Here is a 20,576-nt window from a genome sequence, read left to right on the forward strand (position 1 = left end):
TCAACACAGTGGACACCTTAAACTTACACAATGTTATAGGTCAATTCTATCTCAATAAAGCTAGGGTGGGGGTTAAATGATGGCTAAGCAGTATAACTGTTGAATATGTGTTGCTATAGTTAAAAAAAAAAAAAAAAAAGAAAAAAAAGACCGGTTATTAGGTGAAGAGGTAGACTGAAGAATAGCTTTTGTGAGAAAATATCCACCAATATATGTGGTAAGACTTGGAGAACATGTAAGATAATGTTGTTTGCTGTATGTGGATATTGAATTTATAAATGATTTTTCTCTTTGTATTGTCTGCATTTTTGCAAAGCATATATATAAAAGCAGAGGGAAAGATTTTTAAAAAGAAAACAAGAGAGCTATTTCCGGAAAGTGCCTTCATACCCCAAATCTGATTTGTCACGTGACCAAAAATTTGAAGACGACTCACTGAAACCAAGCACTGAAAAAAATAATGCCAAAAATTTCTAAGAATTTCATCTATGCTTAGCATTTCTTCGGGACCAAGAAGTACCCATTTTGATAAGGTAGCTGTATCTGGCCTTAGATGATGTTGAGAAATGTTTATGATAATCAGCACCTAGTTGAGAACTAAAGTAAGAGAACAGTATTTCCACCTTTCAGTTTAAAAGTCTTTAAACACCCAATCTTCCATACTAATCTTAAATGCTTGTACTTATTTTTTAAAAACTAGATTGAGAGAAGTTTCAATTTTCAAAATGTATCACATATCCAAATTAGGTTGAAAACTAGCTGCAGGGAAGGACATTTTACCTTGGTCCAAGGAGTATAACAGAGGGAAGATCTGAGAAAGTCACTGCAGGACTCACCTGGCCAGCAAGATGCCCTGGTACTCTTCCAGTTGTCTCATGAAGCTGGGGTTGGGCTTGGTCACTGTTCGCCTTTCCTTCACGTAGTCATAGGCTCGATCCAGATTCCACCCATATTCCTTCATTGCGTAGGCAATCACAGTGGAGGCTGAGCGACTCACCCCCATTTTGCAGTGCACAAGGCATTTAGATCCATGTTTCCTAGGTTGGGGGATTGAGGTACAGAGAAAAACACTATAGTGAGTACATTTTAAAAGCTAGGTTCTAAATGTTTCCAAGTCTCCTGTTGCCCTTCCATTTTCTTTCAATCCATCCTACCTTAGTGTACTTGTATACATGTATAGTCAAATGTGCAGGGAGGGTAGGCAATTCTAGTGTACTCAAACAGTATTCAATGTTAATATTAATTCTTTTTAATTTATTCAAGCAAACATTTACCAGGCAACCATCATATGTAAGACAATGTACAAGGTCCTGGGATGCAAAGATAAGTAAATCTTCTAAAGGGTAGGGGGTTCAGTGGGAGAAACAGATAATTAAAATGGTAACTGCAATGACAGTTGATCACAGATTGTGAGGGGAAGAATTTTCAATTTAGAGACTGGACTCCATTTTATGTGTTTGGAGGCCAGTCCCCGCACTGCCTCAGGGACATGTTTCAAGGCTGGCACACTCTTGAGTTAAGAGTGTGACAGTGATTCATCTAATTCATCCAAATGTTCGGAGTTGCTTCTAGTTCAAGTTCCAGTAAAGGTTCTGCCCCTGGAGGAAAGTACAAAACAAATGAAACTAACCCTCCTCTTTACTCAGATGTAGCCCTAGATATTATTTTTCACCACACTACCACCCTGTTCGGCCTAGGGGCTGGCTAGACAATCTGTGAGGTTAGATGGGACCATGTGATGCCCTATGTGACTTTCTTAGTGAGGAGGGTGGAATGATTAACTACCTGTTGTTTTAATGGAGTGGAAGAAAGAGAAAACAAAGTTACCATAAAGTGACACTAAGAAACAAACAAAACCCTTTAGTCTTAACATGCCAGAGCTCATTACGCTGGATATGAACATTACTCAGTTATGCTACTTCTCTAATAACACAATGTGTGACACAGAGTAAGTCTTCAAATATTTACCAAATATATGAACAAACTTAGGGGTGGTCTGCTGTTAGAGCTGTCAGCTGTTAAGTAAAAATATTTTAAAATATGGAAAAAAGAATGGTTACTCTTTTTACCGGTATACATGGGCTAAAAAAATCCTTCCCAAGTAGCTATTCCAATAAGTTATAAAAAAAAAAAAAAAAAAAAAAAAGTACATCGCCTAATAGGGAAATCTATTCACTCACTCATTCACTATATCACAGTAGACAAGCTTCCTTCCAGAAGCTTGTAATTCTTCTCTTGGAGATAGATACACATTGAAGAGTTAACTACAATGCAAGGAGACATGAGGTTCTGTGCCAAAATGAGTGAACCAGATAAGTGATAGGAAGAAAGAGAATGGTTGGCAATAATGGTCTGGAAAAACTGAAACAGTCTAAAAAGGAAAGTAAGATTAACCTGCTACCCATCATTTAGAGGCAAAATTTTGGAGTCCATAGGTTGGTGCAGGTGTTTGTCTGTGTGTGCTTAGATGATCCCAACTGACTAGGATATTGTTTTGTTTATGACACCACAGGGTTTTCATTTAAACTACAGTGCACAGTGACTCAGACCGAAGTTCAGACATGTGCTCTATATTTTTCCATCAAGCTCTGACATCAAATTTCAGGTCTATACTTGCAGGCTTTGAAGGTACTCAAAGTTGGACAGTTTTAAGAAAAATACAATTATAAAACCCACTCACATAAAATCATTTCTTCATTTTGAACTGGGCTTTTTCAGTGGATGGCTTGTAACTCACATACTGAAAGATTTGAAGTCAGTTCTCACCTAATCCAACTTCATCTTTCAGTTCTGGCCACACACTTCCCCTATCTCTCCCATCCCTCCCTGAGCCAGTTGTCTAGATTAAGTCTGGTATCACTTTAGGAATCCTAAACCCATACATATGTAGGTTGTGTCTGGAATTCAGGACCCTGATTTGGATGAAATACATGAGGTGTCCAGGGGGCCATTTAAGGAGGCACTCACTCACAGACGCTGACCCACACTTGCATGGGCCTGAGCAAGAGGGCCCGCTTACAGCAACCTGGGTGCCTCACATATCTCACCTCAATCCCAGCCCTGCTGAAATTGGCTTTTATTTTCACGGGGACTGGGGCCTCATCTGAACTCTAGCCTCTTTGGCAGTGATCCTGACAACTTGCCTGGTCTTTTCCAGTCTCCTTTGCTCAAGGACCTAGACTATATACTAGATGGACTCTGAAATCAGACATGATCTCAGGTTCAAGTCCTATCTTCACCACTTGTACTTAAGCTCTCTGAACCTCATCTCTACAGTCTGTCCCCATCTCTACAAAAGGATGACAGCACATGCCTCTCTAGGTTTTGGAAAATATTACATAAGAGAATATGGGTAAAGTATCTGGCATGCAGTAAGCATGCCATGAGTGGTATTATTGAGAACAATTTCATAGGCTTCAAAAATATAAAACACTCAGGTGTTAGCTAAGGACTGAGAGTATGGGCTCAAAGCTAGTGTAGGAGGATTCAGGGTAACTAAGAGGAAGGACTTCTTGACTATGGAGGGTCTGCAGAGAGATGTGGAATCAGTGCTGAAGGAGGACTTTAAAAACAGAAGTGCTTCTCATCTGCCATGGATGATTTGGATGTGGTCCCATTGAAGAGGGCAGCACGGCCAGCATGCTCATTTACAGTTCCTTCTACTGAAGGAATATGTAGGATTGGCAAGGAAATCCCCAGGGACTTAAAAAAAAATTAGTGCTGACATATTAATACTAATTAATATTAAACACTAAATTAATACTATTAAATAGTTTCACTAAAAGGACCAATTTAAAGATGACATCAACAGAAGGGCCAGAGAAAAATTTCACTGTTTAGAGTACCATAAAAGTAAAGTAAAAGAATGAGAAGGCTTCCAAACCCCACTACGTGTCTCCTCGTCTTCAGGAACAAGAGCTCTGTGCTCCGCCCATGCGGGGCAATTTCTATTACACAACTTTCAAATGTCCACCTTGACAACTTAAGCATTTCATTCAGAATTTCTTCCTTCTCTCATTCTTATTTCTTTTGCAGCAGCTTAGGTTTATTTTCCCTAATTCTGTGCTCAATGGAAACAGTCAACATGAGGTGATCTTCTTCCAGGGGCTTCATCTACTTACAGGAAAAGGATGAAGTCTCTAGTCAACTCTTCCCTAGGATTAAGGAATCTCAGTGTCCTTTTTCTCTTTACTTTCTTCTCCCTGAGTATAGTCAAGCAGGTTATCTATAGCTTTAGGCCTCACCCATGGATGGTGCACAAGGAACACAGGTCAGAATATGTGTGTGGGACCATTACTCACTTTGCTTTAGAGATGAATTTGTAAGTGTCATTCCAGTAAGCCAGGAGATCCGTTGCCTCTTCGTCATATACGCGGATGTTATGATACTCAAAGACTCCTGGGAAGAAGTTATCTATCTCTCGAGTGACATTCAAGATATAGCGCACCCTGTGAGGAAACCAAGGGAGAATATGGGCTCTACTACTAGGTTCCTCTTGAGTTGTTAAAATTACCAGAAACATAGTTTATTCTTTGGAAGTCATTTGTATTAAATCAGGACTATTAACATCTACCTCAAGGAAAAAAAAAAAACAGGAAAGGGAAAAATCTCCTTTACCTTTCTAAATGTCAGATTTTGCTCTATTACTCTCTCTAAACTACAAGAAAGGCAAAAGAGGTGAGGGATGGGAGGGTCAGAGGAAAGTTGGATCTAAAACTGTCTTAACTCTCTAAGCTGCATTCCTGGCCACCACAGCAGGAGATGTGTCTGAGTTCTCCCATACCGAGAGGCTTGCAGAAAAGGGTTTCTGTATCATAAATTTCTTCTGCTCTCTCTCTCTCACTGCACAACTTCAATAAATGCTTGGGTCTAGTTTGCCACAGGGTTATCTTTTCTCAGTGCTGTGTGGACTTAAACATCACTGGAGTTTAGTCCAGCAACACAACACAGACTTACTTATTTCTCTCTGTAGAAGCCGCTTCCTTCTTAGAACTACACATGGGTTCTTACAAACCCAATCTCTGAAGTCAGAGAAATGACTACAGAGAGACAGAGAGAGAGAGAGTCATAGTTAACCAATTCTGTGGTTAAGTTCCAGAGATCAAAATTTTTCTGAAACATTTGAATCTCGGCATCAAAGTCCATTACTACAAAGAATTTTTTTCCTTTTTAATTTAAAAAGCAAGCATATGCAATTGTGGAAAACAGTATGTAGAGTTACTCTACAGCATATTCCTCTCTGAGGTATAAATCCAAAAGAAATGAAAACATAAGTCTACCCCAAAATTTGTGTGTGAATGGTCACAGCATTCATACATTAATAGCTAAAAAGTGGCAACAACTCAAATGTCTATCAACTGACAAATGTGGTATTTCCAAACAATGGAACATTACTTGGCAATAAAAAAGGGAATGAAGTTACTAATACATGTTTCAACATTGATAGATCTTGAAAATATAATGTTAAGTGGAAGATACTATTCTTTTTTTTTTTTTAATTGTTTTTTCAACGTTTATTTATTTTTGAGACAGAGAGAGACAGAGCATGAACAGGGGAGGGTCAGAGAGAGGGAGACACAGAATCTGAAACAGGCTCCAGGCTCCGAGCTGTCAGCACAGAGCCCGACGCGGGGCTCGAACTCACGGACCGTGAGATCATGACCTGAGCCAAAGTCGGCTGCTTAACCGACTGAGCCACCCAGGCGCCCTGGAAGATACTATTCTTAAAATTTTTTTTTTTTTCAACGTTTTTTATTTTTATTTTTGGGACAGAGAGAGACAGAGCATGAACAGGGGAGGGGCAGAGAGAGAGGGAGACATAGAATCGGAAACAGGCTCCAGGCTCGGAGCCATCAGCCCAGAGCCTGACGCGGGGCTCGAACTCACGGACCGCGAGATCGTGACCTGGCTGAAGTCGGACGCTTAACCGACTGCGCCACCCAGGCGCCCCAAGGAAGATACTATTCTTAAAAAACCACATATTATATGATTCCATTTAAATGGAATGTCCAGAATAGGTAAACATATATAGACAGAAAGTAGACTGATTAGTAGTTTCTAGAAGCTGGGGGAAAAAGGGTACAGGATTTCTTTTTCGGGTTAAAAAAATGTAAATTAATACCATGGTAATAAATACCATTTAAGTGTACATTTTAAAGTATATTTATTTGAGAGAGGGATGACAGAAGGCAGGGGAGGGAGGGAGGGAGAGAGAAGGAGAGAGACGGGGAGAGAGGGAGAGAAGGAGGGGGGGGGGAGAGGGGGAGAGGGAGAGAGAGAGAGAGAGAGAGAGAGCGAGCGAGCATGTGCAAGCTGGGGAGGGGTAGAGAGAATCCCAGGCAAGCTTCTCATTGTCAGCCTGGAGCCTGATGTGGGGCTCGAACCCATGAACCATGAGATCATAACCTCAGTTGAAATCAAGAGTTGGACACCTAACCAACTGAGCCATCCAGGTGCCCCAAAGTATACATTTTAAATGAGTGAACTATATGTGAATTTTATCTCAATATAATGGTCAGAAAAAAAAAAAAAGGAAAGCACGCTTATTTTATTTAAAATAAAAATGGAACCACCTCCCACCTCTAATCCCATACTTTAGTAATAGATTACAGCAGTACAAGGTTTCCCAATCCTATTCATTACAGAACTCTACACAGCCACTACCAATTGAGATTAGCACCCCCTGAAATTTGTTTGCCACCTCTATATGGAGTAGCACTTTACTTGGGGTTCTGAAGTCAGTAAGATTGGGTGAAAATGGTCTTATGTCAAAATTAAACTTGAATATCCCTTAAATCATCCACAAGGGGCAGTATACATGTTTTGTAACTGTAATTCTTAATCCACAAGAGTTTAAGAACCGGTGAATTTATGAAACAAGATCTAAGTAGATGTCTGAGCATCTAACTATACTGTTTTTTAAGATAGATCATCTGTGTTTTATAATTTAGCATTTTAAGCAGTAAATGAGATGAACAGGTATCATCTCCACTGATCTTGTCAAAGTGTATTCTAAACTCAAAGATGTATGCATGATGTAATTTCAATGCATTTGCCAGGCAACAGCTGCATCAAGTCTCAGAAAATACTGTATCTCTGTGCTAGTTTCTGGCAAGTCAGTCAATTTTTCTATTATTCCTTCACATTTACTGAGCACCCCCTTGGTATAAAGCTCTGAGTAAGGTAGACGTACGTTTTACACAAAACTAAGATACAGTCTCTATTTTCAAGAACTCTAGACTCAATTCTAATCAATTTAAAATTTCTAAGTTCTCTTTATTTTCATATCTTAAATTAAGTAATAACCAGATTCACAGGCCCCCTTCTCTCAACCCAAGAACTCTTTGTATAATTCTTTGGCTTAAGTCTTGTCCCAAATTCACGTTAACAATTAGGATATATCTTTCTTTTGAGGGAGAAGTAGGGAGTATGTATCTAATCATGTTAAAGATAACCAGAAGGCTGACTTACAGCTGAGAAAACAGGCAGCCATCACTACTTCTGGGTTTCAGTAGGTCTGATTGCTGTCCACAATCAAGTTACATGTGGCCAATTTTCAGACATGACTTTCTCTTCTTTTACTGGGATAATTTGGCCTCCTAAGGCCAAATTCAATGAAAAATTTAGGTATTAGCTAAGAAGTAAAAAGGTTAGAAGAATGGCAGCTTTTTGGTTGCTGAATGTTCATGGTCGTCTCAACAGCTACAATCAAACTCAATAACCATGCTGCTCAGGGGCACATTTCTTAATACAAGGTAGAATGTATTCTTGTTCAATTTCAGAAGCTTGTCCACTTTATATTTAAAACCTACTTAGGGGCACTTGGCTGGCTCAGTCTGTGGAACATGCAATGCCTGAAATTGGGGTTGTGGGTTCGACCCCACGTTGGGTATGGAGATTGCTTAAAAGTAAAATCTTAAAAACAAACAAACAAAAAACTACTTAGACTTCAAGCACCTTACTAAAAAAGGATGGGACTGAGTCTTATTTTTCTTTGGATTCCTAGTATCTAGCACTGTACCTAGTCCACAGAAAATGATCAATAAATGTTGATGAATAGCTGTGAACCCAACATATGCAGTTCTGTGTACTCTTACATAAAAAATAGGAACCAAAGGTAAAACTATGAAGACAAGTAAAAAGATCAGTGGTTGCCAGAAGTGGGAGTGGGAATAAATGGTCAGAAGAGGATTTTTAGGGCATTGAAAATACTCTGTATGATACCATAATGATGGATGCACGATATTATACATCTGTCCAAAGCCACAGAATGTACACCACCACCAGTGAACTGTACAGTAAATATGGCCTTTGGGTGATTATAATGTATCAATGTAAGTTCATCAATTGTTAACACATGCAACCCCTTTGGTGGGGATGGTGTTAATGGGAGAGGCTATGCATGTGTGGGGGCAGGGGGATATGGGAAATCTCTTGTACCTTTCCCTCAATTTTGCTGTGAACCTCAAACTGTTCTAAAAACAAACAAAAGGGACCAATAACTACATTTGGTTTTAAAACAGTGCAAAAGACATGCACATCTGTTTTGGAAAGCCTTTCCATTGAAACAGAAGATCTTTCTTAGGAGGTGTTGGATAAAACAGTGGGATAACAGCCACTTAAATTTTTATTAGATTCCACCTGATTAGAATCAACTGGAAGCAACTCTTAAGCTTAAAGTTACTCATTGACACCATATTTAACAGGAAAAAGTAAAGAACAAACAGCGATTTCAGTCATGGGGTTGAAAGCAACTGTTGTGTGTGCTTACCCTCGGTTTTGTAAATCCTCTAAATTTGAGGCATTCCATTCAGAGCCCTGTGGAACCAAAAAAACAAGGTTAGAGAGTATTAGCAAATGAACAAAATACAATATTTGAAAAGGTGTCATATGAGGGAAGAAGCAGATCCAATAACATCTATCACATTTCCTCTCTGTAACTCAGGTACTTCGTATGTTATAACAATTAGTTTTCACAAATGAAAGTGTAAAAAAGTTATTTTCATTTTTACAGATAAGAAAACCAACTCCCATAGAATTCAAATAATTTTTGCTCAAGATCATACTCTGGAAAGCTGTCTTTGATCATACTCCAATTAAGTTAAATGTCATCTGTTTTTCTGGTTTATAGTATTCTGATTTCTTTCAAAGGTATGTATCACAATTTCTACTTGTATATTTATTTATTAGTTTCTTTACTACCTCTCTCCTCCACTATAATATAAGCTTCCTGAGGACAGCTTGTTGCCTATGGAAACCCCTGAACAGTGAGTGCCTGGCACCTGGTAGGTACTGAATAAACGTGTTAAATGAACAAAGTGGCATTATTATGAATTAAACCTAGATTTCATTCTAAAGCCCACATTCTTTCTAGTGTATTATATTACATCAAAGGATAGCTAAATAGTAGCTTCTGTTAAATGAGGGAAACATGATAATGCAAAACTTAAAAAAGGGAGGGTTGTACAGATTATTTGGAGATCAATTTTTCATATTTTGCCACATTTGCTTTCTCTCTTCCCTTTCTTTCAGTATATATCATACTTTTTTCTCCTGAACCATTTGAAAGTAATTTGAGCAATCATGACACTTCAATACTTGACCATGTATTGCTTATGAACAAGAACATTTTCCTATTCCCATTTTTACAACTAAGAAAGAGAACACTAACACAATGATATTCTAATACATTATATTTGAATTTCAAAAACTGACCTCTCAAACTATTCTTTATATTCATCCAATCAAGAATCATACTTTACAAGGGGTGCCTGGGTGGCTCAGTTGGTTGAGTGTCTGGCTTTGGCTCAGGTCATGATCGCCTGGTTTGAGCACCATGTCGGGGTCTGTGCTGACAGCTCAGAGCCTGGAGCCTGCTTCAGATTCTGGGTCTCCCGCTCTCTCTGCCCCTCCCCCGCTCATACTTGTCTCTCTCAAAAATAAATAAAACATTAAAAAAATTATACTTTGCATTTAGTTGCCATGTCTCTTTCTCATTTAATCTGGCCTTGGACAGTCCACCTGGACTTTGTTTTTCATGATGACATTTTTGTAGACTACAGGTCTGTAATCTTGGAGAACTCTTCACAATCTGGATTTGTCTGATTTGTTTCCTGCTGATTAGATTCAGGTCAAACATTCTTGGCAAGAATATTACAAGGATGATGCTATGTATTTCCTATTGTATGAAATCTTGAGGCACACAATGTCAGTTTGTCTCATTATTTGTCATGCTGAGTTTGAATTCTTGCTAGGTTCCCTTGTATCTGCCACATCCCACTATTGTAAAGGTTCCTTTACAATTACTAGTTATCTATAGGTATTAATGATCTTTTTTTTTTTTTTAATGTTTATTTTTGAGAGAGAGAGAGCAAGCGAGTGAGTGAGTGTGAGTTGGGGAGGGGCAGAGAGAGAGGGAGACACAGAATCCGAAGCAGGTTCCAGGCTCTGAGCTGTCAGCACAGAGCCTGACGTGGGGCTTGAACCCACAAACTGCGAGATCATGACCTAAGCTGAAGTCTGATGCCTCGCCAACTGAGCCACCCAGGTGCCCCAGTATTAGTGATTTTTGAAGTCATGTGAATATCCTGTTTCACAATAATCTCTTATTCTATAGTTTTGGCATCAGCTGCTGACCTTGCCCAAATTACTTTACTGGAGGTGTACAAAATGGTGGTTTTCTAATTTTATCATTCCTTCTGCATTCCTACCTGCATTCTTCTGTAAAGGAGAGCTTCACCTAATCATTCCTTCCACACTCTGAACTCTTGAATTCTTTTTGCATTTAGAATGTTTTTATCCATTACCATTTTTTTTTGACACTCAAATTGTCCTGAATTGGCCAGTGGGAATCTCTTCAAGTAAGCAAGCTCCTTTTGATATTGACCCCACTAGTCTTTGACCCCACTACTTCCTTGCTTCCTAGTTTAAGAGTTGTTCCAGAATCACTCTGTGAGTGGAATTAGCCATTTCCCCAAGGAGTCCTGGTTTTAGCAAAGAATGGTATTTTGTAATCAAGATCTGGACATTAATTAGATATGTTTAGAAGTATGGATCATTGCTTCTAAACTTTCCAGTGGACAGAGCTAGGAAATATTTTTTAAAAAAATATTGAATTTACATTGGTACCTCCAGTTCAAATTTAACACCACAAGGTACTTCCTTTCTTTCTTGCCCCTTTGCCATCATTTATAGCTCCCTATTCCACTGGGATAACCTTGGTTTCCAACAACTCATTTGCTCTATTTACAAAATAGTTTCAACATTATTTTTCCAATACCAATTACACCAATTACAAACCCATTAAGTTCAAATTTTCTGGGGTGTCTGGGTGAATTGGTTGAGTAAGCATCTGACTTCAGCTTAGGTCATGACCTCATGGGTCGTGAGTTCAAGTCCCGCATTGGGCTCTGCAATGACGGTGTGGAACCTGCTTGTGATTCTTTCTCCCTCTCTCTCTCTGCCCCACACGGACTCGTGCTCTCTCAAAAATTTTTTTCTTTCTTTGCAGTTTTTTTTTCCTCTTCCCATGAAGAGGTTAAGTCAGAATATTATGCTGAAAGTTACTTGAATTAATTTCTTTCTGTGAAATTACCCATTTGATATACATTTGGATTCATTTGCTCCTGTTTGTATTCAATTTTAGGGTGTGATTTTTCCATTCTTTTCCATTTGATTTTGAATATGCAAAACTTTCATAAGACTGAAAGTCAAAAGTTTATTAAAAGGTAAACTTGAACCCTCACTCCTACTCCAATCTTCCCAAGAGAAACCACTGTAACTAGTTTCCAGTTTATTCTACCTATGTTCTAAGCAAATACGCCCTTATTATCACTTGTTCCTTATGTAAAAGTAGTATACAATACATATGTTTGTTCTTTGCTTGCTTCACTTGACAATATAGCCTCAGAACCACTCCACAGCACAGTTCAGAGACCTTCCTTACTCTTTCTTACACCTACATAGCACTTCATTGGATAGTCATAGAATAGTTGATTCACCTAGTCTCCTGTGAATGATGTTTCATATCTGTGGAAGTGAGACTGTTGAGCCAATGAGCAGTTTTGTTGGGCATTGCTCAATTCCTCTCCACAGAGGCTGAGACAATCTGCATTCCCACAGCAATGTAGGGAGAGTGCCCCTTTTTTTCCCCAGAGCCTTGCCAACAAAACCTGGGGTTAGGCTTCTGAATTTCTGCCAGTCTGACAGGTGTGAAATGTTACCTCAGTGTAATTTCAATTTGCATTTCTCTTAAAAGTGAGCAACTTTTCAATGTTTCAGGCTCATTTTCTATCTTTGGACTATCTGTTCATCTCTTTTGAAAAGGCAAACATTTAAAATAATTTACCTATTTTCGAATTATGTATTAAATGGAATTTAGCATTAGAAGACTCAGGTTCAAATCTCAACTCCCCATTCTACTGTGGGGCACTGAGCAAACTGCTTAACCTGTCTTCACTTTCCGTATCCATAAAATAGAACATTCCTCCCACCCTAGTCCTATATACCTAATGGGTACAGTCTCAAATTATAAAGTTTTTCCTAATTCCTTCTGCCTGTGAGAACACACAGAGAAGTTAATGACCCAGAAGATGGCTGTCGCCTGACCATGCAGGTGCCCTGATCTCAGACTTTAGCTTATAGAACTTTGAGAAGTTTCTATTGTTTATAAGTCCCTGTTGCTCCCCATCCTTGTCAAAACAAAACAAACCCAAAATGTTTCACCCATATTAAAATGGAAAAACTCTCTTTCCATCATGAATTCTTTTCTAGACACTGTCCTTTTTTCCCTTCCCTTGCCAAGATTCATAGAAATCTAATCCCTTGCCAACATTCATAGAAATATAATCTAATACCTTCTTTGATTACTCATTTCCCATAAGTCTCAACCCACAGCACTGTGGCTTTTGCCCTCACTACTATTGCTAATGTTACTAATGACCTCTTCTAATTGTCTAACCCAGGGGTCACTTTTGTGTCTTTATCTCATTGGCCTTCCATGAATATCTATCTGATAGGATTCATTACTCCCTCCTTGTAGAATTAAAAAAAATTTTTTTTTAACATTTATTTATTTTTGAGACAGAGAGAGAGACAGAGCATGAACGGGGGAGGGGCAGAGAGAGAGGGAGACACAGAATCGGAAGCAGGCTCCAGGCTCTGGGCCATCAGCCCAGAGCCCGATGCGGGGCTCAAACTCACGGACCGCGAGATCGTGACCTGCGCTGAAGTCGGACGCTTAACCGACTGAGCCACCCAGGTGCCCCTCTCCTTGTAGAATTAGATCAGACTGCACAAATATCTAGCCTCTTGTCTGGTACAAAAGACAGGGTCAACAAATATTTGTTGAATGAATGATCAAATAAGACAAATAAATGAAACACTCTGAAACTGTAAAGTGTTATGCAAGCACTATCATTGTATTACAAGTGATATGTAATTTAATTTGGCTGTTGAACTGGGAGACAGATCAAGGAGGCTGTGAAGGTGCATTTAGGTAAACGGACTAATGGACAACTGATATTTTCTACATACCGGGGCTCAGCTGACTTGCCTTAAAAAAATATGGGACATTCTGAAGGCTCTGTGCTCAACCTTAGGAAATAAGCTCCCACACCAAAGAAAGAGGTTAAGAACTATAAAGGATTCAAGGAGACAGAAGCAAGCCATAAGGGTTGAGTGGCTAAACAGTAGCCAGGGAAATGTGACCACTTCACTTCTTAATTTAGAAATCTAAATCCTCTGTGGAACTCTGTCCAGCTAGATGGAAATAACCCTTACGCGATGGGAAAAGTCCATGGTTTTCATCTACCTGTCCAGAGAAAATTCAATCTGACAATCTGAAATGGCACATATCCAGAAACAAAAGAAATTAAAAGCTTTGGCTACTGACTGACTCAGTGAAGTCCATATAACGTGACTTGGGTTGTGCTTAGGGTTGCTTCAGGTTCAATTTGAAAGAAAGAACTGGAGTCTATGTGGTGTAATTACTTTTCTGTCCTCAATATAAATGCCATGCATATTAGCCACCTGGGGCCCTCCACAGACTCCATCTATTTTTTTCCTCCATGCTTCTCAGGCTTACAATGACACAATTCCAAGGGGTTTTTCCACTATGTTCTATGTAATTATGCAAAGTATATTCTAATCTTACTGAAGTGTAAGATGAAATCTTGGGACTATAATACATTCTTTTTTTTTTTTTTTTTAACGTTTATTTATTTTTGAGACAGAGAGAGACAGAGCGTGAACGGGGGAGGGTCAGAGAGAGGGAGACACAGAATCTGAAACAGGCTCCAGGCTCTGAGCTGTCAGCACAGAGCCCGACGCGGGGCTTGAACTCATGGACCGCGAGATCATGACCTGACCCGAAGTCGGCCGCTTAACCGACTGAGCCACCCAGGCGCCCCAATACATTCTTAAGTAAGTTCATTTCCATCTTTCACTCTTGTTCCCCTATACTGTGCCATTCCCAGAGACCCAAGTGATTAATTCCTTTCTTTCTTTCTAAAAATATATATTTTTTAAGTAGGCTTCACGCCCAATGTAGGACTCGAACGCATGACCTGAGATCAAGTTGCACGCTCTACCAACTGAGCTAGCCAGGCGCCCCCAAGTGATTAATTTCTTCTCAAATGTCATCCTCAGGAAATAGCCTTGTGAGGGTCCAAATGTTCCAAGCAAAATAGAAGAGAGCACATTTATAGCACCTAAAGGAAGACTGTATTGGGGTTCTGCTAGGATCAGTATAACGTGATATCATCTCCAGGGATTGGTATCCTGTCCATATCTTCTTCATCATACGACACCTACAGCCTCAATATTGTGAATCAAATTATTGAGACAACCAGGCACAACATCTCTAATTAATTTTTCCTTCCGAGAAAAGTTTATGCTCTACGTCTTCAGGTGAGGGACAAAATCATGAAGGATTAAAATAGCCCATCTGTTTTAAGTTCTATCTGTTCATATACCCTCCATTTCTCTGCACCTACAGAAGTAACTACAATTTGAGGCTTAATTTTTCTTTGGAAATGAAACATTATTTTAAAAGGAGCTGTAATGTCAAATATTGAAAAATATTACAATCAGCAATAAAAATCAACTAGTTTTTTATTCATGAACAAAATTATTGGTTGTGTCCAATATTCCTGTTTCCCTTGTTCAACTAAGAAAGCTGCCTGCCTTTCAGCAAAGGGTCTCTGTTCACATTTAGCTTTTTCTCAGCCAATGGGACAACATCCAGGAGAGCTGTTGATATTAAGACTTGATTGGGCAAAGGCTTCCAGCTCAGAGAAGTGGTACACTCTTAAGGATGTGGAAGAACTTTTTCTGGAAATACCCTGGCTTCCAACCAATCAATCCTCTCTTCTTGCTGAAGGTTTTCTTTAAACTATGCTCTATACTTTTCTCCATACCAGCTGGACACCTTTCTAAATAAACATCTCTGTGCAGTGCACTGCAGAGCTGAGCATTCTTTTGAAGGGAGGGGAAAAATCCTGCTGCCTCCCTTCACGCAATCTGCTTTGCACTCCAGGCATGGCAGCTAAGCACAAGATGAAGTGACTTTGCAGAAAACTAACACCACCACTTGCAGCTTGGATAAGACCTTTTTCCGTGTCAATTGCTGGAAAAGCCAGCAGAGCACAGACTCACTGGAGAAGAGACAGGGGTTTGGATATAGGATATGGTGGTTCAAACAAGGGGAGGAAGCCACTGGGGAAGAAGTGTTCATGTACCCATTTTGTGCATAAGAGTTAAATTTCAGAATTCTCCAGTTGAAAGTTTTTCCCAAATAAGAGAAATATTCAGAATGGAGAGAACATGTCCATTTCCTAGAAAATGGAATTGTATGTGAAGCTGAGATTTCCCCTTTTTCAAAAATCTATAGATACATATTAAAAAAATAAAAAAAGACTAATATAACAAAAGATATCAGTGCTTACCTCTTTTGGTGATGAGCAAATGTTATTTATAGCTTTCTGAAATTGTCTAACTTTTCTACAATGAACGTGAATTATTTTTGTAATGAATAAAAAACCCAAGACAGAAGAATATGCCAAAAATCATGCTAAGTGACATAAGTCAGAGAAAGACAAGTATCGTATGATTTCACTTATATGTGGAATATAAAAAGCAAACAAATAAAACCCAACTCAAATACAGAGAACAAACTGGTGGTTGCCAGAGGAAAGCTGGATGGGGGGATGGGTGAACTAGATAAAGGGGATCAAGAGTTACAACCTTCTGCACTTGGGTGGCTCAGCTGGTTAAGCGTCTGACTTCGGCTCAGGTCAGGATCTCATGGTTTGTGAGTTCGAGCCCCACAGGTTCTTTACTGTCAGCACAGAGCCTGCTTCAGATCTTCTGTCCCCCTCTCTCTGCCCCTCCCCTGCTTGCATTTTCTCTCTCTCAAGATAAATTAATAAGCTTAAAAAAATAGTTCAAGAGTTACAAACTTCCAGTCATAAATTACAGACATGAAAATGTACAGGATAGGAAATACAGTCAATAATATTGTAATAATGTCGTATGGTGACAGATGGTGACTGCAGTTATTGTGGTGAGCACTGAGTAATGTATAAAACTGTCGAATCAACAATGTTGTACACCTGAAACATTACATTGTATGGTAATTAAATTATACTTCAATAAAAAAATAAATAGAAAAGAATGGACTTTGTGTAGCTCACTAATAAGCAGTCTAAGCTTTCTATAATGATCATGAATCATTTTTATAATAAGTAAAAACACCCAAGACAGAAGGATATGCCAATAATCACGAAATAACAGGATCAATATACTGGTAGAAATACTGAAATGCATTTGTACTTGATTAGGGACTCTAATCTGGGAAGAACTGGATTGTTTTTTCTGCTAAGAGTACTATTAAATTTTCTCTATTTGTCCTAAAATAAGCCAAGGAGAAGGTAGTTCTTGAGCGGGTGGCATCAGAGACACAGGGAAGTATACCTGAAGTTAAACAGGTTGAATAGTCAGATATTAATTATATTTCATAGTCATCATGTCTATGTCCTTTTTGGTATTAAAATATAAGCTAATGGAAAAGTGACTTCCAAGTTTATAGCTCTGGTCACTTTCTAACATGAGCTATTTTTGGCTACAGGCACTTGCCCTTCATAAAAATTAGTCATGTTACATAGACACAGTCAGGGGCAGGATCCATTTGAATGAGTGACTCATAAGTTTTCTACAGAGAACACAAAAATTCTTTCCAATAATACAACAGCAGGGAACCCTTGTGGAGGTACACACAAAAGACAACAAAGTCAAGTGCTTTACAAATGGAAAGGTCAATGACAGCTTTGTAGTATGATCTACACTTAGACATGGCAACACACATTGGTCAAGTTAAAGTAATGGAAAAAAAGTTCCTTTTCCAGCTCACAGCTTTTCATGAGTAATTTCATAGCTATACACCACTGTGAATCACTCTACAAGCACACACAGAGCGTCAAAAAGTTAATTCAGGGCACAAGCCTTCAATGGCATAAAATCTGACTGCTTGGTGACATAAACTCTTGAATATTCAGGGTGAGATGATCCAATTTAGCCAGTTGCTGTGCATTTATTCCTCTTATCTCCTGTTTCTCAGCTTCTAGTCATTTCACAAATGTCCTTACCGGAGAAAGGAAGTGAAATTCAAACCAAATCAATTTAGTTTCTGGTTATTAGCATTTTTGGTCAAAGTGTGTGGGAAGTGGAAACAAAACAAAGTTTTGACGTTCCCCACTGATTTTAATGACCCTTTTAACCTCATTCCCACTACCATGTATAGATGAAAACTAAAACTCTTAACATTTGGGAGGAAAATGGGTCTTAGGATTGCAGAAGGTTTCCCAATCCATCAGTCAGAAAGGTGTCCTTGGGCTAACCGCAGGTCATTAAATGTTCAGGAACCACAAAAAACAATTTTAAGTCACTGAAATTTTAGCAATCACAAAAGTATTTGGGGAACTCAAAATGTGGCTATAAGGTTCCAAATGTTTAAAAGTCCAATAGCATCTCAGTTATAAGTAGTTCCCACCTGCTCTGCTCAGATATATTAGACCTTAGGCAAATTTGGCAGATTTGAAAGAGTGATGATCTCAAAGGATCATTCTATTTGGATACATTGTATAAAACTATTATGGACTATTTTTTTTTTTTTTTTTGAGAGAGAGAGAGAGAGAGAGAGAGAGAAACAGTGAGAGAGAAACAGTGCGCAAGTGGGGGAGAGGGGCAGAAGGATAGAGAGAGAGAGAATTTCAAGCAGGCTCCACCCTAAAGCTCCATCTCATGACCCTGGGATCATGACCTGAGCCAAAATCAAGAGTTGGATGCTCAACCGACTGAGCCACCCAGGCGCCCCTCCCACCCATCATTTAAAAGATTTATTTATTTTGAGAGAGAGAGAGAGGGAAAGCATGCACATGAGCAGGGGAGGCGCAGAGAGAGAGGGAGAGAGAAAATCCAAAGCAGGCTCAGCGCTATCAGTGCAGAGGTGAGTGGCTCAATCTCACAACTGGGAGATCATGACCTGAACTGAGAAATGAAGACTTGGACGCTTAACTAACTGAACCACCCAGGCAACCCCTGACCAGTCAATTTTAATCCACCAGCTTGATGTCACTGAATGAGGAACTGGGAAGAGATGAGCAGAAGCATACTACTAGATAACATTTCCACCATACAATAGATGTAAATAATCTAAGAGCACAGGTAACAGTAAAATGTAGCAAAAAACTAGGAAGTAATGAAGTTTGAGTATTTATTACCTTTGTTTTAAATTTAAGTTACATTTTATTTAAATATAATATGGACTAGATTCAGCACATCACTTAAAGCAGCCTGAGACTTACCAAGAATACATGCTCAAATATCTGTGTAGGACTATCCATCTGACCAAGGATCACTATCATTTCATTATCTATAAATTCCTTGAATTCTCGCAAGTTACACACCATTTGCATTTCCAACTCAGTTCGTATCTGAAACAAAGAGGACATATTTTACTTCTCTGGAAAGTGCCTCTGTACTTTCAACCACTATTTCTTTTTTTCTTTTTAAAATTTTCTTTTTTTATTTTTGAGAGAGAGGCAGAGTGCGAGCAGGGGAGGGGCAGAATGAGAGGGAGACACAGAATTGGAAGCAGGCTCCAGGCTCTGAGCTGTCAGCACAGAGCCCAATGCGGGGCCTGAACCCATGAGCCGTGAGATCATGACCTGAGCCGAAGTTGGACGCTTAACTGACTGAGTCACCCAGGCACCCCAGTCATTCACTATTTCTAACCCCACACCTGCTATTCCATTGCTAGCCTTGGAACAGGAGTTCAAGGTTTCTTACCTCTTTGGATGTGATATTCTCCAAATCCTTCTGCATCATTATCTCCCTTAATTTGGTTTTAATTAATCTTTCTGTTCGCTCACGTTCAGTTGGTCTGAGAAGAGAGAAATGGTGATTTTTTCTTAGGCAGGCATTTGACTAGCTTAATGAACATACCATTTGATTACGTTTCCCAACTGGCAGACCTTCCCTCTATTACCCTCAAAAATTTATATTCTGAAGGTATGGTAAAAAAAAAAAAAATGTAATTGAGGAAACTTTCTTTGCACAATGTATAGAATGTAAACATGTATAGAGAGGCTGTACATGTAAAAGCCCTTAAATATATGCATAATCATCTATGAAGGAGTAAAGACAAATAGGCTATGCTGTGTATGCTACTTTAACACAGAACCACAGCCATACTTCTCCATCAAGTACCCCTGGCTACCACCTGCTGCGCTAGAATACCAAGCTGGGTAGAACAATGCTGTGACCCACTATGGAACTGGGTCTTCTGTAGGTTAAAATGCCACCTAATGCTGATCATTCACTGCTGTCGTTCTAGAAAACAGGAAAGACAAAAGAATGATTTCTGCCTTATTCAATGAGGCAAATTCTTTCCAAAATGGGTTTCCAAGAATTAACTACCCAGAGGACTTCCATCCAAAATGCATTCCTTTTCATGAAGGTTCTCATAGCATCTCTGTGAAATTATTATCCCCATTTTACAGATGAAGGAAGCAAACACAGTTGAAAGGTTAAATGACATACCACAGATCACATACCCTGGCAGTTGAACCAGCACTCTCAGCCCAGCCTAACACCCTACCTGCAGGATTATGTTACTTCCCTTAATCTTCTGACTCTCAAAAATAAAATTACCCCAGGAACTAAAGGAAATTAAACTAGGAAGCTGACTCTCCAATTACTAGAAAGACATTGGTTCAATGTAACTGGATGCTTCTCTCTAAAAGCACTACTTCATATTATGCAGAATTTGAGTGAGGCTGACAAAGAGCACTTTCCATCTCATCTTTCCCTCTTACCTACTCAAGAAGGTATCTGCTCTGTGCCTCCTTATTTGGAGATGGAAATGGACTAAGCCTTCAGGCATCCTGTCTGCCTTTGCTGCCTAAAGCCTTATCACTGGCTGCAAAAATAGCTTCGGTAATCTCCAAAGATGGATGCTCTGACCTCACAACCTTGGGGCTCCCTACCACTTGGACTCTTAGTTTCTCATGAGCCCTGCA

The 20,576-nt window shown here is 39.2% G+C and overlaps 1 protein-coding gene across 5 annotated transcripts in view; it reads right to left on the reverse strand.

The window, feature by feature from the left end:
• The window catches only part of SSH2 (slingshot protein phosphatase 2), a 264,730-nt gene that overhangs the window by 18,514 nt on the left and 225,640 nt on the right, over positions 1-20,576 (reverse strand). For all 5 annotated transcript variants that reach the window (XM_058704062.1, XM_058704059.1, XM_058704058.1 and 2 more), the window contains 5 exons: positions 19,345-19,438; positions 18,861-18,989; positions 8,771-8,817; positions 4,302-4,448; positions 837-1,037 (listed from right to left, as the gene is read on the reverse strand). In XM_058704062.1, the coding sequence (XP_058560045.1) occupies positions 837-1,037; positions 4,302-4,448; positions 8,771-8,817; positions 18,861-18,989; positions 19,345-19,438 (618 nt within the window). The remainder of the gene's footprint in view (positions 1-836; positions 1,038-4,301; positions 4,449-8,770; positions 8,818-18,860; positions 18,990-19,344; positions 19,439-20,576) is intronic.

The sequence above is a fragment of the Neofelis nebulosa genome, chromosome 16, assembly GCF_028018385.1.
Source record: "Neofelis nebulosa isolate mNeoNeb1 chromosome 16, mNeoNeb1.pri, whole genome shotgun sequence".
NCBI classification, from domain to species: domain Eukaryota; kingdom Metazoa; phylum Chordata; class Mammalia; order Carnivora; family Felidae; genus Neofelis; species Neofelis nebulosa.